The sequence below is a fragment of the Pimephales promelas genome, chromosome 15 (genome assembly GCF_988280905.1).
Source record: "Pimephales promelas chromosome 15, fPimPro1.hap1.1, whole genome shotgun sequence".
NCBI classification, from domain to species: domain Eukaryota; kingdom Metazoa; phylum Chordata; class Actinopteri; order Cypriniformes; family Leuciscidae; genus Pimephales; species Pimephales promelas.
The window spans coordinates 19566090-19593795 of NC_142783.1; the positions used below are offsets into that span (position 1 = coordinate 19566090).

The following is a 27706-nucleotide window of genomic DNA, read 5'->3' on the forward strand; positions in this document are numbered from 1 at the left end:
TTAGGCGGGCTGTTGCCCCTCACCCCCTGGTGGACCTTGTGTCCTAGATAGATGCGCTCACACACATACCCTCATGTAAAAAGAGAGCATATGGTCCTTTCAAGCTTGCACTGTGTTCGCAGACACTCTCAATGGAAAGCGTCAAATGAATATCATCAAAATCATCTCCACCCCCCTCGCAGGGACCTCTCATTATAGGTCACTCATTGGCTGAAATTCAAGCTCAGATGGGGGTGATGCATGTTGCATGAGAAAGTGTAGGGAACCACAGATTGGTCCATATAGCAGGCCTAATGATGGTTAATTAAGGTAATGAATGGAGATGTGCCACAGGTCATGTATAGCTGCCACAGCCTGGTAAACTTTAACAAAACTCACTGGGCCTCGGTGGAGAGACCAGCTGGTGCCATATTGAAAACAGCACAATGAAAGTGTAATTGGCTCTGTCTCAGGAGGTTGAAGCATTGAACTGAACAGTCGAAATGGGGCTTGAAAACGGCATTACTGCAACTGTTGCTCTTATAACAAAAAACAAGCATGTTTCAAGCAAAATATTTCATAAATAGAAGATTGATTGGTTGTCAATCACAAAACTATAGCTAGATGTAGGCCTGTTCAAGATGAAGACAAAATGTATTTGGACTAGTGCCATAATTTGTTTGCAGTCAAATGCCACTTGGTTTGATGTTTTATTTTCTAATGCAATGCAAATTCATATATTTTAAATGTGGCTATATGTCCAAATGCTTCTATGTCTACTTTACTTGATTCAGATGGAATCAGATCAAATTTAATGAATTATCAAATGATTCAAATTTCAGCCAAAACCATATGTAAGTGGACCTTTTTGGATAGGCCTACTGCAATTCAGAACCAATTACTTTCCTAGGGATTTAAATTCCGTAGGCTAAATTTGATCTTGTATTTCCTTAACAAAAACGAATAGGCTCAAATGGGAATCATAAAGAAAAAAGTAGTTAGGCCGATAGGCTACAGTAGCCTAGTCTTTATGTAAACCATTTATTTGGAAACTAAATAGGCAAATACATTAAAACTAACATTATTAATGTTACATGAGTGCCATGAATAGACTTTAGGGAGGGAGGGAGGGAGGGAGCTAAGTAACAACATTTAAGCCGATTTAACAACTACATTTATGGATTTCCCAAGCAAACGGATTTTAACGTAACAGGGAAAAAAGAGGAATATTATTGTGTTTTCATAAAACAGCATTTAGCCTATCATTAACATTGCAGCAAGCGTCACTATGTGGTTGTGTGAGGGCGCGTCTGTCTCTCTTTTGTACGTATTCGCTCCACGTCATCTCCACGTCGCACGCTTGCAGGACACTGACGTAATCAAAACGAGCCCAGTTGAGTTTTGACAATTTTCAAAAGGAATATTACGTATCACAAAATCCAACCATGGCTATTCATCGATACAGAAAACACGACTCGGATCCGAAGGAATATGATCTTGCTACAGAGAACTAGGTATAACGATCTTATATTAGAAAAATGGAGAATGACATTGTTGTTTCATATGAGATTAATCTATCTGTTCTCACATTATTCTTGAGACATGAGACAACATTAAAATAAAGTAACGTTACCAGTGTTATATAAAGTTATTATTTTAGATGAGTATTCTCACCATGTTCTAAAGTGTTCACCTGTGTTCTCTCGTTTGTGTTTTCCAACTCAATGTAACGTTATGTATTCATTTAATGTTTTGAATATGTGTTCTAAATATGGATGAATCTAGAATTTACTTAAATTATTGACTTAAATAGCTCAATTTATTGAACTGTCATCGCAGTCAGAAAATATTACAATGTTGACAAAAATAATCATATGTTGTGGCTAGGTATTAGCCAGTGGGTAATTTCTTTACAAGTTGTGTGACGTCATAGTTGTGGCAGAAAATATAAGGACATCCTTTGTTATATTTGAATTTATTTCGTGTATTGTTTTGAGTGAGAACAGGCATGTCTTGGCTTTGACTTTGTATTCACTTTTTACATTGTGTGTGTGTGTGTGTGTGTGTGTGTTTCTGTAGGTAGTGGAGAGAACTGTTGAGCCTGCTGCATTGGGAAATTGACTCCACATCATGTACCTCTGTCTGTCATTATGAGGTTCCCAAAGCTAGCTTTCATCTTTCTGTTTGTGGGATGCCTGGTGGTCTACCTCACCTATGTCAAACGTCATTATGATGACTCCAAGCCACCGGTATCTGACCAGCTGCCTCAATATAGGGTGGAGACCCATAAACATTCGACCTCATTTCAGGTGGTCAGTGAAAATTTCCAGTATGGTATAATGTTTGATGCTGGAAGCACTGGAACCCGGATTCACATCTTCAAATTTCAGATGGAGCCAAATGGTATGTTCAAATTTAAGAGGTATTTGAATCCACTCAAAGACTAAAAATCGAAAAGTTCCAATTACTGCTAAGAAGACCACATAATAACCACATAATTTCACATAATAAATTATGATTATGATTTTGTAGTAGTGACAATAAATATGGCCATGAGGTTTTGTTGAAAATTATAGTTACTGGTAAAAGAAAAATATAAGGGCTGGTTAGATCACTTTAACTATTTATATAAAATTTGAAAACTAGTAGCCTACTACTACTAGTACACTGAAATGCACACATATCTAATTATTTATTTATATTAAATCACATGGAATTTACATGGGTATGTTGACTGTGTGGGTGTTACCCACAGATATTAGGTTTACTGCCTAGCGCAACCCTGATCTTCCAATGGCTTAGTTATTGTATCCCAATTCTGAGCTAAATCAGTTAAGTGCTGCTTTAGCCTTTATTGTTAAACCTATGATTGTCATATTATAATGGACGTCAAGTAGTCTATGTTATCATCCACGCCCTCTCTCATGCACACATCCTAGCTAAGCCTGGTGGGTCAAAGGTCTCACCGAAGAGTATGGTTAGATTTAATCAGTGGCTGAAACATTTGTTCATATTGTTTATTATGTAAACTTTGGCATAAGGAACCCTACTACTGCAGTTAATCAGTGTTGCAGATATCTTTTTATGAACAGTTTATATACTACTGTTCAAAAGTTTGGGGTTGGTCAAATATTCACCAAGGCTGCATTTATTTGATTAAAAAATAAAGTATAAACACTAATATTGTGAAGCATTATTACAATTTAAAAGAACAGTTTAATACATTGAAAATGTAATTGATTTCTCTGATGGCATAGCTGAAGTTTCAGCAGCCATTACTACAGTGTCACATGATTCTTCAGTAAACAAGCTGCTGCTCAAGTCTTCATTATATTTTTTTCAAGCTTCTGAAGACAAATAGAAAGTGCGAAAGAACAGCATTAATTTGACATTTTTACTGCCACTTGATCAATTTAATGCATCCTTTCTGATTAAAAGCATTAATTTCTACAAAAAAAATGTTAGTGTGTAAATATATTTTTTATAAATCAATGTTATTATATTTCAGTGTTGTAAAAGCTAACATTTGTCTTTGTGTGTTAACAGAAGCTCCAAAATTAGCCCATGAGACATTTAGAGCTATAAAACCTGGACTGTCTGCATATGCTGATGACCCAGAAAAGGTAACCAGTAAAATGTGATCAAGTTGTATAGTTTTGAACCCTTCGCGAATGCCTTTTTAAAAGTTTTGTTATAGTATCTTTTCCATCTACAGTTTGATGGTCATATTAATGTAGCCAGTGCTGTTGTTTTACAGAGTAAAGAGGGGCTGTTGGGACTGTTAAAGGTTGCTAAAGACACGGTTCCTGAACCGTTATGGAGTTCTTCTCCTCTTATGCTCAGAGCCACGGCAGGCCTCAGACTCCTGCCTGGTGAGAAGGCCACCATCCTGCTGGACAAGGTCAGACACCCATCAGTCATCAAACAAACTTTCACTGTATAGAGTGGTATAGGTATGACGTCAAAACCCAGAAGACGAGTGGCTCCCTCGAGATTTTCCTATGGGGTTTTTCAATTTATTCATAAAATAAGGTCTGTGTGGTAAACATAACTTGGTGAAACTTGAACATTTTGTTCTACAATGTAAATTTTGAAGCTCTTATTTCTTTTAAACAACATAGCCCATGTTTCTAACAAGTCACTACTAGATAAGAACGCTTGTAGTTCTTTCTTTTTATTTAAAGCAGCTTATAAATGAGGAATACTTCAACCCAATTTTAAGGAGACATTGATATTAGACATGCAGTACAAAATCACTGTAAAGGGTGGAGTAAAAGTTTTTTTAATACACTAAAGGTTTAATAAGGTTGTAGAGATGAGAGCTGTCTTCAGGAGATTCTTGTTTTTCAGCCTGTCATCTCAAGTATTTCCTAACCATGTCTTGTCATGTTAAACCTGAAATATCTCTGCTGCAGGTGAGGGAGGTGTTTAGCCAATCCTTGTTCTTCTATAGACCGGACAGTGTGTCAATCATGGATGGCGCAGACGAAGGTACCTTGTTAATTACTCCTTTGCCGAGTGTTCGTTTTCAAATTGTAATAAAATATTCTACAACTTTTAAGCATTTTGTAGCCTACCATATATTGAAAGGAAAAATCTATTGCAGTGTCACTTTTTTAGCGTAATACCAAAAATTTAATTGTATGCATTCTGCTGTAACAAATTAATACATTTCTGTCATACCACTTCCGTCACAAAGTATAAAATGGGTCTCGAGGAATTAAGTCCGCCATAACATTGGTCCCACTTCGGATCGATGCCATCAAGCGGTGTCTCTGGTCCTAATCAGTCATCAGAAGAATGCTAGCGTGTTATTGGCTACAACAACTCAACCTGTAAGAAATCGAAAGGACATATTATTGTTTATTCTACTTTCGACCTATAACCCATGTTGAACTTTCAAAACCTACAATCAAATCTGAGATTTCTCAACGGCAATTGGGTGAAAAAGACAAACTTAGCCGTCTAGCTCCATAGACTCCCATTCATTTTACACTCGGACGATCGCCCCCAGTGGAACTGTGATGGAATTACAACCAAAATTCGTACAATAGGACTTAATTGGGAGTGGCCAGGCTTTCCGTAGACGGGACCAGATTTTTTTTTTTGCCTCAGCGAGGGGACCAATCACAGAACGGGGAACGAGCAGCAAGACGATGTCAACGTCTATGCGACACACCGAAGCAGTTTGTTTATACCTAGGGATCAAACATGGCAGCAGACACAAATTTCCCTTTCGATGCAGCCTTAGATACATACGCCATCGTGTACACATAAACTCAACTGGGTTTAGTTTGACAAGCTACTTTGAACATTTTAGGGTTATTTTTTTTAACATTATTTAGGAAAACTGAGGAAGCACATCCTGAAAGTTCTAACAGATGACAAAGGTTCTCGTTTCTCTGATTGTAATGATGCTGTGTTTTGCTGAGCTATGATCCATGCAGAAGTCTGTCAGTCTGGAATGTGAAACTGACAGATGTTACTGTATATCTCCAGCTCTTCAAAAGCTTTTGGCCACTGCGGTCAAGCGTTTGCGCTTCTGGCATGAAGATATAAGTTGTAAATTGAAATTTTCTTCAGTAATGGCTTGAGCTGTGTGTGTATATTAATGATAGATAATGCGTATATGGGACTTTAATCCAATCCTTTAAAATAGTTCACACAAGTAATAATGAGCCCAGAGGATAATGTCCCGTGTGCACTATAATCTCAGCAAACAGATTAGCGGCCATTAATTTGCTAGGCAGTAAATTGCTTTTAAAGGAACAAAACTAGCATGGGCAAACGGTGTTTAGCAAAAGCCAGGTTAATAATACTGTTTTTTTTGTTTTTTTTTTGTTGATATACAAGTTGTCTTTGCTTAATGGATAGCAATTTGTGTTTGAAATTTTGTAAAATTAATGCTTAAACTCCTCAGGTCCCGTAACCGGATAATCTCAGTCTCATTATCAGCGTGAGTCTAAACTCTCCTGGACACACAAGCTTACTCAACCAGATTAGTCCATCACAGCAAATCATACAGACTTATTGTTAATGCTATGCCTAAGTGGTATATGTGAGGGAACGGGATGGAGGGATGGAGTTTAGATACTAAGTGAGTTTGGTTATTTCTGAGAGCTAAAGCCCCTTACTTTAAGAAGCAATCTACATTCAAAACAAACATACAGTTTATAAAAGTTTTAGCACAATGATCCAATGATGCACTCACTCGCCAAAGTCTTTGTGATCTGGCCGGACCATGACAATATGTTAACGCTAAACTCTCTAAATGTGTGGAATCCACCGGTATACGATGTACAGTACCGTTCAAAGGTTTTGTATCAGTATTTGGTTGTTTTTTTTCAGCATGGTCGGATTAAATTGATCAAAAGTGACAGTTTATTTATAACATTTATAATGTTAATTAATATTAGACTATTTCAAATAAAGCTGGTCATTAAAGAATCCTGAAAAGAAATAGCAGTTTCCACAAAAATATTAAGCAGCACTGATTTTCAACTATCAATAAAGCAAAGTTCATCCAAAAAGTCATCATTTACTCCTGTATGAGTGTCTTTTTTTCTGTTGAACACAGAACAACCAAACTGTTGGTAAACAAACAGGTGACATTAGCCGTAGTATTTTTTTTTTCTACTATGGCTACTGTCAACTGTGTGTAGGTACTAACATTCTTCAAAATATCTTCTTTTTAGTTCACCAGAAGAAAGAATCACATACTGGTTTGGAACAATTTGAGGGAGTAAATGATGACAAAATTAACACCAAATCGGCATATTAGAATGATTTCAGAAGGATCATGTTACACTAAAGACTGGAGTAATAAAGCTGAAAATTTAGATCTTGTTAAATAACAGCTTCTCGTTTCTGATGTTGGGATCTGTTGGATTGATCAGCATAACTGTAGGGGATACACACAGCCAGGAATTATTCTTATTGTATGAACTTTATTACAGGCTTTAGGCCCAACAACAGGACATACACCACACAAAAATCTTCTTCACAGTTTATTCTTAGAAGTAGTTTATTTTGTGTTAAGAATCAATCTTTCCCTGTAGTATATCACTGGTCCGGCCATAAATGTGTAAGTGTGGGTAATAAATGATTAATGTATTTTTCTGCCTGAATTTTTAGCTTATAGTAGGACTGTGAGAAAGTAGTATTTTTTTATAGTACAATGAACTAAAAAAGTTTAAGGAAAATGTAATTATTGCACTAACAATTAATGCACATTTGTATTTACACAGGGATGTCAGCTTGGATTACCATAAACTTTTTAATAGGTAAGCAATTTTAGTAGTCATGTTATACTGTATGTCACAACAATGTAATCAATGAACATCAACAGAACAATAACAAAGATTAATCTGGACACAAATATATGATTATTTTATACCTTTCTACAGTCACATTGCCCACATGCAAATGTTTTACATTTGTTTTCTTCTTTACTTTTACTTGAAGATGTTTGGTTGATTAGTCAGAGTGATTTAAAAAGTCTTTCCTTCACAGGTAGTCTTCATGGCACTGATACTCCGACAGTAGGCATGCTGGATTTAGGAGGAGGCTCGACCCAGATCACCTTTGCTCTACAGGATGAAGTGAGCCGTGTACATGCATATATATATATTCACAAAATTCTTTGTGTATGAATAATGCATCATAAATAATAGAGATTGGCATGGTTTTATATCAGTTAGCCTAATAGCTGGTTTTATTTGCATTGTAGATAATGCTATGGAAAGTACCCCCATGCCAATCTCTAGGTATGGTGAAGGGTGTGTGATGATGTGGGGATATTTTAATTCCAAAGTTCAAGGGAAATTTATCAGGATGCATATTATACTCGATCTATTAAATAACTGGCCTTTAAAAATAAAAATCTGCCCGACTCTATGGGAATTAACATAGGGGTGTCTGTTTTTTTTTTTTAAGGAAGAACATTTATTTATTTATGATACATTATTCATACACAAAGAAAATTGGTGTCCTTAAAGGTTGGAATTTTCCTCATTTTTCTAATTAAGGCATTATGATCAATTTTTTTAATACTCTTTTTAGGCAACTATAGCATGGGTGTCCTAACTCATTCACATCACTGTATGTGTACACACACACACACATATCTTCTGTATACCCATTAGGTATACATTAGGGGTGGTGATGGCACAGTGGATAAGACACATGCCTTTGGTGTGAGAGACCCGGGTTCGAATCCACTGTGAGACACCAATGTGTCCCTGAGCAAGACACTTAACCCCTAGTTGCTCCAGAGGCATGCAACCTCTTACATATGTAGCAGTTGTAATTCGCTTTGGATAAAAGCATCAGCTAAATGAATAAATGTAAATGTACCCATGTTAATGAAGTCATGTCTCTCTTAACAAACTACTGTGATGTTGTCTCATCCCATGCATTAATCCGCAAATGTCCTGGTAATCCCATGGTAAGGCCTTTTAAATGAAGGTTGTTGTACATTGGACGGAGAGAGTTAGAGAGATTCTTTCTCTTGAACTAGGTCAGGTCCTGTACAGGCGGTTTGGATTGAGGACCAATTTATTATGTCATTACACAGTTTCTCCGAGAGCTCTAGTTTCATACATGAGCTCAGAGAGGAACTGCTCTACAGATTGGAGCTTACTTGTAGTTGCTGACAGATGTTGTGTTATAGTCTGGACTTACATTAGGCAGTTGCTGACTAATGCTGTTTTGAAAAATTATACTGGACAAAAAAATGCAGTGATGAGACTAGTACAAACTAGAATTATAATATTTGTCATTCTACCAGATTCCTTCTTAAGACGTTTGGAATGCTACCTTTAACATCAATATTGCTTGTGTTTTGTTCCTGTACAGAAAACCATCCAGATCTCACCCATTGATTATGTGACATCGTTTCAGATGTTCAACATCAGTCACGCCCTCTACTCGCACAGGTAAAGGCAGGCATGGCATAAGTTAAAGTGGTAAAGAATGTAGCGAATAAAGCAATATACAGTATTATTCTGTTGAATTCTGTAGAAGAGATCATTCTGTAAAATCTTTTAACACGTGTAAAAAAATAAGGACATTTTTACATGTACGCATTTTTTTACATGTACACATTCTCACTGAGCAATCTGAGAAATTAATTGCAAGTCAATTTTAGGCATTACAGCATTATAACACACAGCATGAGAAATGGATATCCATTATATATTGGTTGAAGGTGACTTTTTTTTTACATTAAGTTTTAACTGTTTTTAAAGATTAACATTTAAGTGAGATTTTTAGAGGATGGTAATATTAAATGTAAAAATATAAAAAATGAGCACAAACAACTAAATATCCAATATCCTCATGCAAGTCTTTAGTACATCCATTTTAAGTTATAGTTATAGTTTCAGCATATTACTGTTTAAATGGGTCCTATTATGCACTTTTATGAAGTCTTGATTTTATTTTGGGGGTGTACTAGAATATGCGTTCATGTTTAAAGAATGCATTATTTTTCACATTTTACGTTATCGCCAATTCCAATGAAGCCGCTCCTACTGAAATACGAAATGTGCTATGATTGGTTAGCTGTCTCAGTGTGTTGTGATTGGCAGCGTTTCGCCCGTGTTTGGGAAATGTCCCTCCCCTCCATAACTGCAAGTTCTTCTCTAGTGTAAATATGAAGAAGGATGGCATCAATTTCGAACCAGTTTGAGCCCGATTCAGATCCTGACAAAGTTGACATCAAGAGGATCGTGCAGAACTGATTTCATGGACAGATTTCATAGGACGTTTCAGAGTGGTTTTTTTATGGTTATAGATATGATGTTATCCACCATTTAATGGGGATATTTGTCAGAAAACTAAGATCATACAAACAGTAATCGAACACACACAAAAATGGTTAATTATCCTATGGAGCGGTAAACCGTCTTACAAAAGAGAGAGCTTACCAAAGCAACAGAAAACAAGCTGTTCACCATAAGATGTGCATTACACAGATAAACATTGGGATTATAATGTTTAGGAAGTTTTAAAAATAAATTTTAACAACCAGCCTTGGGAAGGTCAAACAAATATTTTTTTTTTTTTGGAAACTGGGTGAAAAAAGCTATATCCTTGCGACTACACTGTCTTTAATGCAGTTCAACCAAGGTTCAACCCCTTTTTGTGTATTCTGTGGGCGGATATTATTTAAATGAGTAACATTACGACTTCATAAGATCCGAAAAAATAGTGTTGTACTCCAAACGAGCCGTTTGTGGTGTCTCTCTTTAAAGAGGACTTTGAGCTTTGCAACCTTGCAGATCTTTTTTATGCTCAGTTACAGCAACATTACACTAACTAAAGTTAAAAAGTGGAAAAGCATAATAGGACTCCTGTAAAAAAATCAGCTTCCTCAGCGGCCCAACAACAGTGATGTTACGTGACTTGCAGTCATCTCAAAGCTCTGCCCGATGTTTGACACCACCACCCATTGGTTGCTGTGCTTGGTCAGGTCAGGGTTGTCCAGGGCTTTCTAGGTTATGTTAGCTCAATGATTAGTGCATGACAAGTGTTTATGAGGCAGTGTGTGTTTGCCTCGTCTCGCTCTCCTGATTAGAGTGTAATCACACAAGCCTCCAATTACAATTCCATCGTGGGACTCATCTCCAGATTACTAGAATTACTAGTTATTCACTGCAGGAGATTTGACGCAGCAGAGACCAACCAAACAGAGTCTTTGCTCCTTGATGTTTTAGTGTTGGATAAGGAATCACTTATGGTTTATGACTCTTGCTCCAAAGTGTGCAATCTCATATCTCAGGCATTCATATGAAATGCTGAAATATTTGTGATTTATAGTTATATGTTATAAAATATGTAAAATATCTAAAAGTTTAGGGTCAGTAAGACTTTTAAAATGCTTTTAAAATAAGCCTAAGTTCACCAAAGCTGCATTTATTTGACCAAAACAGTAATACTGAAATATTATTACTATTTAAAATAATGGGCTATATGCACGCATAAGTTCCGCATTTGACGCAAGGATGCTCGTCCATTTCCGGTTGTGGAGATTAAAGCGGAGGAGAACCGAGAAAAACAGGATTATGGTAGAGTCTTCAAAATTTACTGTCCTCCCGACTTTGAAACGAAAGGTACATACGTTTAGATGTAAGTTTATATATAGTTATGTTTATTTAATATAATTTTAAAAAGAAGCATAAACACAACGAGGGGTGTCTGTTTTATCTGTTTTTGTGACTAACGTTTCTTTATTATAACCATGCAGTATAAAATTCAATATAAATTCTCTGTATTGCATTGGACTCTACGATCGGTGGAAGTTATCGAGCATCCTTAATCCTTCACCGGAATTACCGCCGTGCATAGAGCCCATTATTTTCTATATTAAGATGTAATTTATCTTTTATTTATTAATTTTCAGCATCATTACTCTTGTCTTCATTGTCACATGATCCTTCAGAAATCATTCTAATATGATGATTTTCTGCTCAAGAATCATTTCTTCTTCTTATTAATGTTGAGCTGCAACACAAAAGTATTTTTGTGGAAGCTATGATACTTTTGTTCAGGATTTGCACTTGAGAAGTATTGATTTCTTAAAAAAAAAAATGAATTATTATTTATTTTTTTGTATCTTGCATTTTCATCTCTTTTATGTCTCTCATCTTTCTCCCTAGTTACCTTGGCCTGGGCTTGATGTCAGCCAGACTTGCTGTGTTGGGAGGGTTTGAAGGACAGCCTTGTATGTGGTCTACAATCTCTCTTCATCTCTGGCTTTTAAAGACCTCATTCACTAGATAAATAAGCCATTATCTAATCTCTTAATAACGCACTGAAGATTAATTCCTTGGTGGCCAGCTGTTGGACTGATTTAGTTGAAGCCAAATAGAAACTGCCATCAGTGCAATAGTTTCTATGCAGTTTACTGCTGAGATTTACATTTAGCACTCTACTACAGATGTAATCAGATTTCTTTGTTTATAGTTTTGTCTGTTGTATGAGTGTATCCCGCTTCTCTCTGAGTGGGTTTTAAGGTTATTATGAGCAAATACATGACATACATGTATTTGTGTAAACGTGCTTTTATGTTTGGCCACCGGGTGGCACTGCAGAACTCATGTTTGGAAATGTGTTCCTCAGCAGTGTCGCACTTACTCCACATAGTGGCAGTAAAACCGCTAATATGCATAAAAAAACCTTCTTCTTTTTCTGTAGCAGGACCCCAAGAGCTGATTAGTCCATGTCTAGCCTCAGATTACTCTGGACAGTGGGAGCATGCAGAAGTACTCTATACTGTGAAAGGCCAGAAAGCAGGTATGAAATGTAGTCTGTATTGGTTTGGTTTTTGGATTTATTTAACCTTTAAAGTCCCCCTGTAATCAATAATTGTATCCCTTAAACTCATCTTTGATCACTGCACCGTCTCCACTCAACTTAAGCTCAGAATACCTGGTCAACTTTACTGTAGCAAACCCTGCACAATGGCAAGTGGAAATGCTGGTTTCAGACATATGTTTGACCCAGAAACTGATTCAGACGAAAAAGTGGAAGAGTGAATTATAGGGTCGTCTACAAGTCGATGGATCAGAACGTGCCCACCGGCACGTTGACGTGATTGTTTCACTGCAGTTTTAAAGAAAACAATACTCAGCAATGGTGTTGACCTATGAATTTGTCTTAAAACGTATTAAAAACACAACATATACATAAACAACATTTAAAAACTTGATTTTTACCACAGGGGAGTGTTTAATTACTCCTCAGAATTGTATCATACATAAGATCTTATATATATATATAAAAAAAAAAATATATATATATATATATAATGTGTGTTTGTATGGTTGTGTGTAATGTGTATAATAAACAGTCCTGTTTATCAATGAAGAGTGAACCTGTGTGTGGTTTATTTGAATCTATTGTGTATGTGCTCTTTTCCAGGGGAGCCCATCTATGAGTCTTGCCTTAAAAAAGTGGAAAAGATGATCTACAAACGGGTGAGAAAAACAGAGGAAGTAAAAGACATAGACTTCTACGCATTCTCTTACTACTACGACAGGGCCGTGGATCTGGGCCTCATTGGTGAGATTAGTCTGATTGCTGTCATTTGATCTGATTCAAACATTGTCTGTTTTATTCTAAGATTTAGAAAATGAGTCATTTACAAATAGTTTGTCTCTGTCTTAGATGAAAGTAAAGGGGGAACTGTCAGAGTCAGTGATTACATTGAAGGCGCCAAAAAAGGTAAGTGTTTTGGATGTGGTTTTATTAGTCTGATTATATTTGTGCAAGTAACACTACCATTCAAAAAGAAAGATTTCAGAAAGAAATTAATATTTGTATTCAGCAAGATGCATAAATTGATAAAAAAGGGACTGTTAAGACTTTTACATTGTTACAAAAGATTCCAAATAAATGCTGTTTTTTGAATTTCCTATTCATTTAAAAATTCTGAAAAAATGCATCACTGTTTCCACAAAAATAGTTTTCAATAACAGTGAAGACTGCAGTAATGGCTGCTGAAAATCACATTGCCAGCGCTGGAATAAATTACATTTTAAAATATAGAAAAATAGAAAACGGATATTTTAAATAAAGGCAGCTTTTTTTGAGAGAGAGAGAGACCTAATGACTTCTTTTAAAAGGAAACAAAATAAATCTTACCAACCCAGTGTCGTGGCAGGTATACGTTATGAGGCTGTCATTATTGCTGTAATAGATTTAAAAAAAGATTTCACTCAGTTTAGCTCTACAAAAAATGTATCCATTTTCTTCTTTGTGTTGCAGTGTGCAATAACATGTCAGCCGGAGGAATAAATGAGACTCCATTCCTGTGTTTGGATCTGACCTACATCTCTGTACTTCTTCAGGAGCTTGACTTCCCGCCTGATAAAGAGCTGAAGGTGTGCTACTCTTGATTTATGATTCCTGACTTAATAGGACTGACTGTGTGGTGACTTTTGTACACAGATTGCAACACACACATATATATATATATGTTCAACTACAGCAATGTGTGATTTATCGGTTTAATTTTGAGGAGCAAATTTCCTGACTAATGGGAGAACTGTGATGTCCTTTTAACCATATCATTCTGTTTAAATTTCAGCTGGCAAGACAAATAAATAATGTGGAGACTAGCTGGGCCCTCGGGGCCACTTTCCAGTGCATAGAGTCACTCCGTAAGCACGGAACGTGCTGAAAACACACACTCACAACGTTGTAATTTTCCACAACCCAGTAAAGCACTGACTGGTTTTAATTCTCTGGGAAAAAATATCTACATTGATTGTATTTGCCATTTTGTCATTGAACTTATTGAAAATGTGAGTTTTTATACATACCTCTGACTTTCTGAATGTTTCTTACTTGAGTGTTAAGTTATGTGTGAAGGTAAAATGTATGTACTCGTCTGGGTGTTTACAGCATGTCAGAATCATATCAATCAGGGTTAACTATACATAACTGATCAAAAAAATTATTTCACTCAAGTTGAAGTTATTTCATTTGTATCTTACGTTTAATTATTTTTTAGCTTTTAGATCGGTTTAATATATTGCATATGTAAAAAAAAAAAAATCATATACTTAAATATTTACTCTCAGAGGGAAAGGGATTTTTTTCCCCCTTTTGGTAAGAACAGACCTGAGCTGTTGCAGTCATGTCCATGTATTTTTCTCAGATGAAGCTGTTTGATGAGGCCATGTTCTTTATTATTTAATGTATTAAATATGTTTATATGAAATGCCAAAAAAAAAAATGTAACCTGCGTCTGTTGAAAACTTTGCTTCCAGTATTGAGAAAGTGCAAGTACACAAAGTTCACAAGAAGGTTATAAAGTGAGACAGCAGGATGTGGTCTGGCTCCAGTCACGTCCTTCAACTGTACAAACTTGCTGTTGTTCGTTCTTGGCACCAGCAGGTGTCGCAACACTAAGGCATGCAGAGGTTGGGCTGGGAACGTCCGACATGTCACAATATATTACTCAGAAGGATGTTAGAAAAGACACTTCATTTTCTAATCTGTATAGCATTTACAAAATATGAGTTTCCTTGTCCTTGTCTGTGAACATAACTTGCCTATCTTTGGAGCAAATGATATGCAATAGAAGTCATTGACTATATTTTGAAAACAGTATGAAAATACAGTTCCATGTTCCTGAGAGCACATCAACTTGCATTCCTCTCTGAACCCCATAAAACAGGCACTTTCAGACTCTGGTTCGGAAAGGAAATACTGAGGGTCTGTGGAATAGTTTAATAAATAAATAATATTAAACTAAATTTTTTAATGGATTTAAATAAATAACACATCTACGTCTACAATAATGCAACATAATAAACAAGATGCCTTTACGATTTTAATTAGAGGTTTGCATTAGGATAAATGATCATCTGGGGGTCCATGTATAGTTCATCACGCTAAGTGCAAGTCAACCACCCACATACAGTACTTATCCGACTTCTAGGGCTGTAGAAGGCTCCATATTGTGGATCGAAATCAATCCCGAACTGTATCAATTAGTAAAAAAAAAAATATATAATAATGGAAACTCGACTCGTATGAAGCGCACGGATATGAGCGTAGCTACGAGCTGAAAAAGGCAGTTGGGCCAGCAAGTTATTATATAATGTAGCAATGCTACATTATATAGTAGTTACTGGCCCAGATGCAGTTGATTATACACTAAAACGGCAAAATTCACTCAAACTGGATCACCTAGGTCAGAATGCATTAAACCTGGTCCTGTAGTAGTAGCACCATAGACTGTAAAGAGAGCCTGCGATGCATGGATGATTGACGTCTCACGCAACCTATGGAAACGCAATTACGATAGTTTCACTGGCCAATAAACAGGCGGGATTTAAGCCCGCCCACCCTCTTCTCCAGTTGACAAAGGGGTGTGTCTCAAAAAGCAGCGAACAGTGCGTGTAAAGTCCTACTACCTTTACCGCACAAACCTGTGCACAAGTCAAGGGTCCAAATTTTCATTCTTTGCTTTTTAAAGGCATTGGCAACATGTCCAAACCTCTAACTGATCAGGAAAAGCGCAAGCAGATCAGTGTTCGCGGTATAGCTGGACTGGGGGATGTTGTCGAAATCAAAAAGAGCTTCAACAGGCATCTTCACTTCACTCTAGTGAAGGACCGCAATGTGGCCACCCCACGGGATTATTACTTCGCCCTGGCCCACACGGTGCGGGATCACCTGGTGGGCCGCTGGATCCGCACTCAGCAGTATTACTATGAGAAAGACCCGAAGGTACGGTACGGATCGCTTCCTCCTCTTGCAGCGAGGAAGTGGCATGTTTGTGCAGTAGTGGGATAAGTTACATGAAATGCACTTAATGTGGAATTTATGCTTACGAATTTAAACCTTTAGTTTATGCATCTGGAAAGTTGGGTCCTCCATAATTGCATTACTGGAGAATTGCACACTGCTGCATGGCACAAGGGCTTCTTTAGTTAAAATTTTTGCACAAATCATTATTCTCATCCCAACTCATTTATTGTGAGTCAGTCATTAATTTCACTGTTTTCTAGTGACAGTTCAAGAACTGTATTTGTTTCCTTCTAGCTTGGTGTTCTATGCATTGGCCATACATTGACATTGGGTCAGCTGTTAAAAAGTTTGATCACCTTGTCATATTAGGGCATCATTAGTTAAGTATTTTGCAACAACTTATTCTCTGTGCTCACTAGGGCAAGTACAGATTGCACTATACTGTCAAACCCAGTTGAAGATAATAGGTTTTATCTAATGCATTGACATGGTCCATGTACAGCATTACTTGTGGCTATTAATAGACAACTATTACATGGGTTCTTAATGAGTTGGGAGGTCATGATGGTTTTTTGGAGAGTAACTTGGCAAAAGTGCCTTTTTCTTTGTCTTTTGTGGCTCCATTGATGTGGCTGTGAAGCTTAATGTGACTTGTTTGTTGATGAACATGGAATCTAACTATGGAAATGATTTATTTATTGAACGTTCCTGTTCTGGGCTTGACTGCTTTCCAGAGATGTGTGTGTGCTTAATTTCAGCTGTCCTTTTTGAACCAATAAGGAAAGCCTGTGTTTTCCCTCCTGGCTGGATATCTCTTAATGGAAGCAGATAACTTTATATGGTTGAGCACACCAATATGTGAAGCATTTCCAGGAAGTTCACTCTTGTAAAGCATGACGCTTGTTGAAGTTCAGGCACTTGGAAAAACAGTAAAACACTGTCACTTTATTTAAACCCACGCTATGCACTATGCTGTGATTATTAAGCCCCATCTCAGCAGCATGCATTTATTTGTTACTGTGGTATTCAGATGTTGTTCAATGTGTATTTGAGGCATTCAGCAGTCTGTAAACTTCTCCCAGTGCAGACATCTGATGAAAGAACCAAGCAAACAAGATCAAAATAGGCGTGTTGTACTTCAGTAACATACCAGAGAGTTTAAGTATGCAGTAAACCTTATAAAAAGTGTGAAAATACAAACTTACACTCATTTTAACAAATAAAATCTCACTTCTAACATTAGAATTAATTCATATTTGAACTGTTTTTTTTTTAATCTACTCCAATCTTATAATATTTAATTTCTTAAAAAATATTTAATAACAGGACAAAGCAATTGACAGTTAATCGCAAATTAACATTGACACAATAACATATCACATTAATAAAACAATAAATAGTGAAGTTGTGTTATTGTGTCATTTGTAATTTCAAATTTCATGACAAATTAATTTATCTAAGAGTTGATTTAATTCAAACATTTAACATATTTGTCTGTGGGCAATGCACATTTGCTGTTTTCAAATATTTGTATAAAATATTTTAATGTCATAATATATTGGATTAAATTCATTTAATATAGGCTAAACAGTCAATTTTAGGGAAAAAACAATGTATTGCTTGACCTTTGTTTCAGTTCATATACTGATTAATTGTAATGTTATAAGGGAGTATAATGTTATAATTTTATTAGACAGTAAAATGCTGTGTCTTCTTATCACTGTAAGCTTGTATTGTCACAACTTTTGTGCCTACATGATCTGCTAGTTCAGATATTTCTGTGCACATGCAGTGAGGTTTTATTTGTGTGTGTTTTTTTTGTTGTTGTTGCAGCGCATCCACTATCTGTCTCTGGAGTTCTACATGGGCAGAACTCTACAGAACACCATGATAAATCTTGGGCTGCAGAATACCTGTGATGAGGCCATCTACCAGGTAAAATGCATCACTGACATAGCAAACTTAATGATCTTTTAAAGCATTTGTTACTGAATTGCAGAACTGGCCCAGAGCTCTGTTACTTAAACATCCTGAAACTTTAGAAACAGCTGTTGTTTTTCCCCTGCTCACCCACAGAGTGCTCATGGGGGATGTAGACCAGTTGCCACAGGCTTGCAAAACTGTTAGTCTAAACCCTTCCTCGTTTGAATTAGAGAAAACACGGAAATTGCCGAAACATTAAACTGTATGAAATAAGCATAATCTGTTGAAATTTTGTTGCCCAATGTGAACATTTGTCTTGTATACATGTTTTTATTGTGTGTGTGTGTGTGTGTGTGTGTGTGTTTTAACATGATCTGTTCTGCAATCTATTGATCTTCAGCTTGGACTGGATTTGGAAGAATTAGAGGAGATTGAGGAGGATGCAGGGCTGGGAAACGGTGGGCTCGGGCGTCTTGCAGGTACCTACAGTACATTTAAAACTCCCTACATCCTAGTAAATGTCCCCGTCTTATTGGATGTTTGATGTCTGACTTCTCTCCCAGCTTGTTTCCTGGACTCAATGGCATCTCTGGGTTTGGCGGCATATGGTTATGGCATTCGTTATGAGTTTGGGATCTTCAATCAGAAGATCACCAGTGGCTGGCAGGTAAACTAAAATTGAAAAATAGAATTTATAATGTTAATTTTCAGTATATGTTTACCATTGCATTTCATTTTATTTAGTTAGTAGATAAAATATTGGAATTTTTTGTTGTTGTTTAGGTTGAGGAAGCTGATGATTGGCTTCGTTACGGTAATCCTTGGGAGAAGGCCCGTCCCGAGTACATGCTTCCTGTGCATTTCTATGGCCGAGTTGAGCAAACTCATGAGGGACCAAAGTGGGTTGACACTCAGGTCAGTCAGTAATAATCTAGTGCTGTGGGATATCAGTGGGGAAACATGGCTATAAAAAAAAAACTGCAACCACATTCACTATCATTCAAAAGATGGTTGTAATATTTCTGAAAGAAGTCTGTTATGCTCATGGGTGCAGTGATTTGAACAAAAATACAGTAAAACAGTAATATTATTTCTAAATATTATTAAAATATTTTCATTAAATGATTACAATAAAAAATAACTTTAATACTTTAAGAACTTTAATCTTATTGTCAGCATCATTACTCCAGTCTTCAGTATCATATTCTTCAGAAGTCATTCTAATATGCTGATTTGCTACTAAAGAATCTTTTTTTTTTTTTTTTTTAAATTAATATAAATGTTGTAGTGCAGCCAAATAAGTTTGGAAACTGTTATACATGTTTTTTTTCAATGGAAAGGTAAAAAGAACATAGTTTATTTAAAATAGTTTTTTTTGTAACATTTGATTAAGTGAATGCATCCTTCATTTCTTTTAACAAAAAAAAAAAAAAACCTTACTGAGCTTTTGAATGTTACTGTAATTGTGGATAAATAGGATGGCAAAATTAAAGTTAGTCGTGTCTATATTTTACTGTACCGCTCTGTCTTTTCTTTGGCAGGTGGTGCTTGCAATGCCTTATGACACTCCTGTGCCTGGTTATAAAAACAACACTGTGAATACTATGAGACTGTGGTCTGCCAAAGCGCCTAATGATTTCAACCTGCAAGAATGTGAGTCAACACAATGATCAGCTCACATGATCAGCAGTCTGAGCTCCAGTATAACACATTTCTGGTTTGGTTCTACTTTTGGCTGAATCACTGAAATTAAGTGAGCTTCTCTGTTCTGGTTTGTTTGGAGGATTCCAGGTGAGCTTTGTGTGAGCTCAGATTATTACATGCTTGAAATTTCCAGTTGCGTGCAGTATTATTGAAATAGTCTTTTATATTACTGTTAGTTTGAGTTTACACTTACCTTCTCAGTTGAGTTTAAATTAAAGTGAACTTGTTTCCTGGGAGAATGGTTTCTGTGTAGAATACTAAATATAGGCCTCTTCACCAGAGCAATGCATCAGCAGCACAGAAACAGGAGAGCAGCTGGCAACAGGCCAGTGTTACCCAGAGATACGCCTGCTTTTGAGAGTCCTTCATGATTCTAGGGCCTCTGGGCCTCCACAGTCAATGTCTCATTCTATATTAGACACATACACTTAAAGGGATACTCCACTTTTTTTGGAAATAGGCTCGTTTTACAACTCCCCAGAGTTAAACAGTTGAGTTTTACCGTTTTCAAATCCATTCAGCCGATTTCCGTATATTTGGAAGAATAATCAGTAACCAGACAGTTTCTGTTCTCATTGACTTCCATAGTATATATTTTTTTTCCTACTATGGAAGTCAATGAGACCAGAAACTGTCTGGTTACTGATATTCTTCTAAATATCCGAAAATCGGCTGAATGGATTCGAAAACTGTAAAACTCGACTGTTTAACTCTGCGGGAGTGGTCAAATGAGCCAATTTCCAAAAAAAGTGGAGTATCCCTTTAATGACAGAAAGCATTGGGCTTATTAGGCTGCTGTCACTTTTAGGATATGACGTGCCTCCCAATTTATCACAAGTCTTTACGTTAATTTAAGACTCCATTTATGACTGCTGGTGAGGAATACTTGACAGAATAGTCATTTTCGCATGTCATTTTGAAATACTCTCTCTTAATTGTAGTCAATGTGGGAGATTACGTCCAGGCTGTATTGGATCGAAACCTGGCAGAGAACATCTCCCGGGTGCTCTACCCCAATGACAATGTACGTACACTCACTTTTCAATGCTATAAAACTCTCGCTGAGGATGTTTGATGGACAGAATGTATACAGAGAGAGAGAGAACAGAGAGCAGGAATTTGAACATGATGTGCATTAAGTTACTATAATAACAAACACTGACAATCATATATGTGTAAATTTAGACTGTGTCAATGCTGGTATGTAAAATATGCTTTAGCTCATTGACTGACATGAGCAGATTTCATCAGAGAAAACTCTAATCTTATGCAACAGTGCCACTGACATGTGTAACACATTGTGGAAGTTTGAAAATGAAAATTTTATGAAGTATAAAATGTGTCATAATACAGTAGTGTATATTGTTTTTATTCACTCAACTATTAAACTAAGAAAACAAAATGCTTGGTTATTCTGTCCGAAAAAAACGTACAGTAAATGGAATGTTTTGCTGTTTGTAAAGCTTTCAGTGTGTCTGTATTAATATGAATGTATTCCCCTTTGTATGTTCATGTGTTAGTTTTTCGAAGGGAAGGAGCTCCGTTTAAAGCAGGAGTACTTTGTGGTGGCTGCTACTCTGCAGGACATCATCAGACGCTTTAAATCGTCAAAGTTTGGCTGCAGGGATCCCGTGCGCACCTCTTTTGAGGCTTTCCCTGAAAAGGTTATATGATATGATTGAAAACATTAATTGACTGAATTTTCAGACACAAATCCTCAAAGGTTTTTTCTCTCACGAAGAATAACGGTTTCAACACCACTCTTTCAGGTGGCGATTCAACTGAATGATACTCATCCAGCTCTGGCGATTCCTGAACTCATGAGAATCCTGGTGGATATAGAGCGGCTGGACTGGGAAAAGGTGTGGTGTTCAGGCCGTCAAAATGACATAAGATAATTCCGTGAAAGCTGTTTTGTTGTTCTGCCTAGTCATGTTGACATGAGTAATAGATAAAGCATTGCTAATAATGTAAAGTATTGTTCATTCAGCCAGACAACTTTTTTTACATACAATTTTCTCAGAAGTTATTTTATTCATTTTGTTATTTTACTTATAATAGAACTTTCCAAAATCCGCATTGAAGTGTGCATGTGTGTGTATGTAGGCATGGGAGATTACGACAAAGACGTGTGCGTACACAAACCACACGGTGTTACCCGAGGCTCTGGAGCGCTGGCCTGTCTACATGTTTGAGAAGCTTCTGCCACGACACCTGCAGATCGTCTATGAAATCAACCGTCGCCATCTGGATGTGAGGATACACACATTGGCGAACTCAAATTCATCTTAGTTTTTTCTGGTTGGTCTGATGGACTCTCTGTTGTAGAGAATTGCTGTGCTGTATCCAGGCGACCATGATCGCTTGCGCAGGATGTCTCTGATCGAGGAGGGCGATCCAAAGAGGATCAACATGGCTCACCTTTGTGTGGTCGGGTCACACGCCGTCAACGGAGTTGCACGGATTCACTCAGACATTGTCAAAACCACTGTGTGAGTAGAGTGCATAAGTCTATATACAAAAATATTTGACAGCAAATGAATTTTCCAGGGAGCCAATTTTAATGCTATTTAGGTCAATTGTATATTGACAATTGTATATTACATTTAAAACTTTCATAAATTAATTTATTTTTTAAACTGATTTAAGATTTAAGGACTTTTTTGATGTTGAGCCGGAGAAGTTTCAGAACAAGACAAACGGCATCACACCTCGTCGCTGGCTGCTGCTCTGCAACCCTGGCCTGGCTGACATCATCGCCGAGGTGGCCGCCTTAACTTATTATTCATGCAGTTGGTGTAAAATTGTGTAGTGTTTTATTTAAAATGTTATTATTTTATTTTATCCAGCTCTTGCTTGCTCTACCTCCACAGTTTTTTTCTCTCCCTCACTATCTTTCCCTTTCAGAAAATTGGTGAGGACTTCCTGACGGATCTGTTCCAACTAAAAAAACTTTTGGATTTCATCAATGATGAAATGTTCATTCGGGATGTGGCTAAAGTGAAGCAGGTCTACATTTAAATTATTATTTTTTTTAAATAAATACATACATACTTTGACAAGATTTTGATGATTATAATGTATAGGAGTCTTTTTCAAACTTTAAAAAGACAGAATAAAAAAAATGTTCTTCATGTTTAAATTTTTTGTGGTTGTTTTTAGGAGAATAAGCAGAAGTTTGCAGCTTATCTGGAGAATGAGTACAAAGTAAAGATAAACCCTGAGTCCATCTTTGACATCCATGTCAAGAGAATCCATGAGTACAAGAGACAACTGCTCAACTGCCTTCATGTCATCACTTTATACAACAGTATGAAAATACATAAAGAAAAACACAGCAATGTATTCAAGATGGAAGATCACTGCCACCTATCTGAGCACTGACGAACTGACCAGATAAAACATTGCGCTTTTTGTTTTTGTTTTATAATAATTATTTCATAGATCATATTTTTTAAATGGCCCGAATGAATTAATGATTTAATGAGTGAATCTGATTTTATAATTTATTTTATTCTGCACTTTTCTAGGGATCAAGAAAGAACCAAACAAGAAGTTTGTTCCCAGAACCGTAATGATTGGAGGAAAGGTAAGTGAATTCAAAAAATGAAAAAAAAAAAAATAATAATAATAATAATATATAAATAGTCATTCTAGAATCAGGGCTACATTCCAAGTTTCCCAGGTAAACCTTTTATTAAAAAAGAAAACAACAAAAAAACTTTTGAATAACAACACAAATTATAAACTATCTCTAAAATGAATGCTTTATGTATATATAGGAAAAAAAAATTATTGGAAATACTCAAATATTCAGTCCAGTGCTAAAAGGCTTTTATCTCTGATCCTACACTGCCTCCTGCAGGCGGCTCCAGGCTACCACATGGCAAAGATGATCATTAAACTGATCACCTCAGTGGGGGAGGTGGTCAACAATGATCCTGTGGTGGGAGACAGACTGAAGGTCATTTTCCTGGAGAACTATAGAGTCTCATTAGCTGAGAAGGGTGAGTAAATGCATTAACAGCTGTTAATGGATAGCTATAAAAATATCAGATTATTAGATATTTGTCAAGATAATCTAATAATTAATTTTGCTATAGCTGCATCATAGTTATTTTATTTATTGGATGTCATGGGTTATAAAGTCTTTTGAATTTGTCATGTGCTTTGCTCTTCAGTGATCCCTGCTGCCGACCTATCCGAGCAGATCTCCACGGCAGGCACTGAAGCCTCCGGGACGGGAAACATGAAGTTCATGCTTAATGGCGCTCTGACCATCGGCACCATGGACGGCGCCAACGTGGAGATGGCAGAAGAAGCTGGAGAGGAAAACCTGTTCATCTTTGGCATGCGGGTTGAGGATGTGGAGGCCATGGACCAAAAGGGGTGAGAAAGAGTGGTATACGTGATGCAATTACTAAGTGATTGCGTTATGTGATTGGATTATGGGTAACCAATGATTTTATACTTCAGACAAACCCCCTCCCCCCCCCCCCCAATGCATTTAAGTTGACCCTTAAATGCATGTTTTCATAATAAGGTCATACAATTGTGTAAAAACTACTATTTTACTCAAACATTTGATGGAAACATGAATATTATGCTCTACTGCAACAAAAATCAATAGAAAATGTGATATCATGTTTCTATTTTCATAATTGGGTTGTTTTTATTTTGTCACAATTTAGTTGGATGAGACAGTATGATTTTGGCTTATTGGGATAGTGCTTTAAAGGCTTTGCTGATTAAGAAAATTACCAAACTTGCAATAGAGAACCATTGATTATTCATTGATTATTGATTTTTTTTTTCATTTAGGTTTAATTTAGGTAATTTAGCCCAATTTAGTTTTTTAATGCTTTTTTGTTTTTACATATTTACTTTTTCATGAGTCCATCTTTTTCAAGTTTTTTAATTTGTCATCTAGATACAATGCCAGGGAATACTACGAGCGCCTGCCTGAACTTAAACAGGTGATGGATCAAATCAGCACTGGATTCTTTAGCCCCAAAGAGCCTGAACTCTTCAAAGACATTGTCAACATGCTCATGAATCATGACAGGTGGGCAGCAAAGAGTGCACTGTAATTTATTCCTTCACTCCTTGTTTGAAGATAGCATTTTCTAGTGTCTTACAGGTGTATCTTTTGTATCTCTATCTGTGTATATTTTTGCATTTCTTCTGTTGTTTTTAATCTCTCAGGTTCAAGGTGTTTGCAGACTATGAATCATATATCAGCTGTCAAGAAAAAGTTAATGAACTCTACAGGGTGAGTTATGATGGTTTGGATATTCATTAGAGGTCTACCAACATGGGGATTTCAGAGGCTATTTCATAATTTGAACATTTTAAATATTTTTTTTCTTTATGATCTATCTACTGTATATTAAACCTATAATATGTCATTTTTAATGATATCTTGTAAACTATAATTATATAAAACATCTGAGAACAGAAAGTGTTTTTGTAATTGACAAGTGGGCACCAACACTCCTTTTAATTGTTAGCTGACCAAGTAGATCAATCAGCCAATAAATGGAGTTTGTGGACTGCTTGTTTCCCAATAGCAACTTTTTTTTAAAGCTTTGTTTATTCAGTATAAGTACAATCCCCCACTCCTTTTTATTTATTTACTCAGAACCCAAAAGAATGGACCAAAACAGTGATCAGGAATATTGCTGCTTCTGGAAAGTTCTCCAGTGACCGCACCATCACGGAGTACGCCCGTGAGATCTGGGGAGTTGAGCCGTCGGACGTCAAGATCCCGCCCCCTAATGAGCCACGGGAATGAGGAGTTGGGAACACTGGGTCTGCTTGCCTGTTCCTCAACCATTCCCAGTGTGTTGGTGTGCCTTCAGGTTTCTCTCACTATGCATAACACCACATGAAACCTCTTTGAACTTCACAACTGTAGTGTACCTTCAATATACACACAAACTAACTCCTTCATGTGCACTTACACTGTAGTACATTTTAAATTACTGTCAACTTTCACTTGCCCATACTCAATTTTCATGGATTCTGTTATGCCAATTCAATTTGTTGCATATCTGAGACTAATTTATTGAAGCTTCATTTAGTTAAGCCTAGCCTAAGTTTACTGCTGTATTAATGCATGTGTAAATTCTCAATTTTGGTGCATTCCTTTTATCATTTTTAAGGGTGTCCATTCTGACTGATTATAACAGAGATGCCACTTAAGTTTCAATAGCCAAGACAATAGTTCTGTCCCTGTTTTATGTATTTTAGGAATTGAAATCAGAAACTGGAAAACAGACAAGTATCCTGGTTTCTTAGTAGCTTCGGGAAATATTTGATCATCAGCCACCTTTGGTTTGTTTAAATCCAGTAGAATTAGTCTCCCTGCCCTAAAATACAATATATAACCAGTCAGAAACAACCATCTCAAAAGTGGCAAACAGCGTTAATGTAATGACTCCAGAACGCATGTGGTTCAGTGTCCAAATTATCTTTTTATTCAAGCTTTCTGACGCAGGTTTAAGGGTGCCTTGTGTGTATACTGTGCAATATTAACAACAATAATGTAAATATTTCATAAAACAATGAGAATAGAAGATATATGGCAGCTGGCTGATGTAAACTCACAGGAATCCATCTAAACTTGAACTATGACCCTTTTCATAAAGCAAATTCCAAACAGCATTTAAGATTCCAGGCTGTCATTTGAACGTATGCTTATGGATGTCATCTTTGAATATTCACACTTGTACTGAGGCCTTGTTTTCTTGCTATTTTTTTACACAAGTACTGTAAGGAAATTACCATGTTAACAAATAATAAAATAAATAAAATCAGTATGCTGTTGACTTACTTGACTAAACAAGGCGATTAATTGCATGTTGGAGATTTCATGTTCATTGTTGTAAAGATTGAAGGGTGTTGTCATGTTACAATTCACTCAGTCACTATAGTAAGGAATGGCTTGAACAGGTGTTGGGTGAGGTACAAGTGAAGGTATGAATGATAACCTGATGCATAAAAACAAACAAACTTGAAACTAACCCCAAGCTTTCCTGTTATGTAACTAGTTTAAAGGGTTAGTTCGCCCAAAAATGAAAGTTAGCTCGCCCTCATGTCGTTCCAAGCCTGTAAGTTCTTCTTCGTAACACCGTTTAAGATATTTTAGATTTAAACTACGACTTTATTCAGCATTGTATTGTCTTCCAGTTCTGTTGTCAAGCCGCATTCAGTGATGCTGATGACGTAAGACGCTGCTGACACCCGAGCTTCGTTTACAGTCTGAGGGAGATGCACGCTGTAAACAAAACCATCTTCGCAAACATGTCTAAAGAATTTCGACACAGAGGAAGACTTGCATTTTTTGCCCAGGCATATTTATTTGAACCCGAATACACGGACCCACCAGATACACGTCACTGCGGACTCGTGAACGCGGATTGACAACGGAACTGGAATACAATACAATGCTGCATTAAGTCTTAGTTTTTTTATTTTTGGACAAAAATGTATTTTCGATGCTTCAAAACATTCTAACTAACCCACTGATGTCACATGGACTACTTTGATGATGTCTTTATTTCCTTTCTGGACAAGGACAGTATACCCTACATACATTTTCAATGGAGGGACAGAAAGCTCTTGGCAGTGGTGGAATGTAACGAAGTACAAATACTTTGTTACTTTACTTAAGTACATTTTTCACGTATCTTTACTTTACTTAAGTAGAATAAATAGCGCATCATTTTTACTTTTACATCATTACATTTTGCAGCAATTGTTATAGACCATTTTGCAAGATGTAAACAACACTGGTCCAGAAACACTTCCTGTTTCAGTTTGTAACTGTTTT

General features: G+C 36.6%; 2 protein-coding genes across 2 annotated transcripts; both read left to right on the forward strand.

Annotated features, from left to right (window-relative positions):
• The first annotated feature begins 1329 nt into the window (after positions 1 to 1329).
• entpd6 (ectonucleoside triphosphate diphosphohydrolase 6) lies at positions 1330 to 14853 on the forward strand. Its single transcript, XM_039670223.2, has 14 exons — positions 1330 to 1493; positions 2059 to 2382; positions 3526 to 3602; positions 3737 to 3880; positions 4395 to 4470; positions 7227 to 7262; positions 7492 to 7580; positions 8836 to 8915; positions 11640 to 11704; positions 12178 to 12276; positions 12904 to 13044; positions 13150 to 13206; positions 13750 to 13865; positions 14072 to 14853. The coding sequence occupies exons 2-14, from the start codon at positions 2130 to 2132 to the stop codon at positions 14162 to 14164; spliced, it is 1326 nt and encodes a 441-aa protein (XP_039526157.2). The 5' UTR covers positions 1330 to 1493; positions 2059 to 2129; the 3' UTR covers positions 14165 to 14853.
• A 989-nt stretch (positions 14854 to 15842) lies between these two features.
• On the forward strand, positions 15843 to 25963 carry pygb (phosphorylase, glycogen; brain). The gene is made up of 20 exons (XM_039670213.2): positions 15843 to 16224; positions 18079 to 18180; positions 18569 to 18647; positions 18732 to 18835; positions 18952 to 19083; positions 19710 to 19821; positions 20814 to 20896; positions 21393 to 21536; positions 21642 to 21734; positions 21979 to 22125; positions 22201 to 22364; positions 22522 to 22636; positions 22780 to 22881; positions 23035 to 23182; positions 23403 to 23461; positions 23738 to 23879; positions 24054 to 24261; positions 24803 to 24937; positions 25078 to 25144; positions 25514 to 25963. Exons 1-20 carry the CDS (start codon positions 15982 to 15984, stop codon positions 25664 to 25666), a joined length of 2532 nt encoding a protein of 843 aa, XP_039526147.1. The 5' UTR covers positions 15843 to 15981; the 3' UTR covers positions 25667 to 25963.
• Positions 25964 to 27706: the final 1743 nt, after the last annotated feature.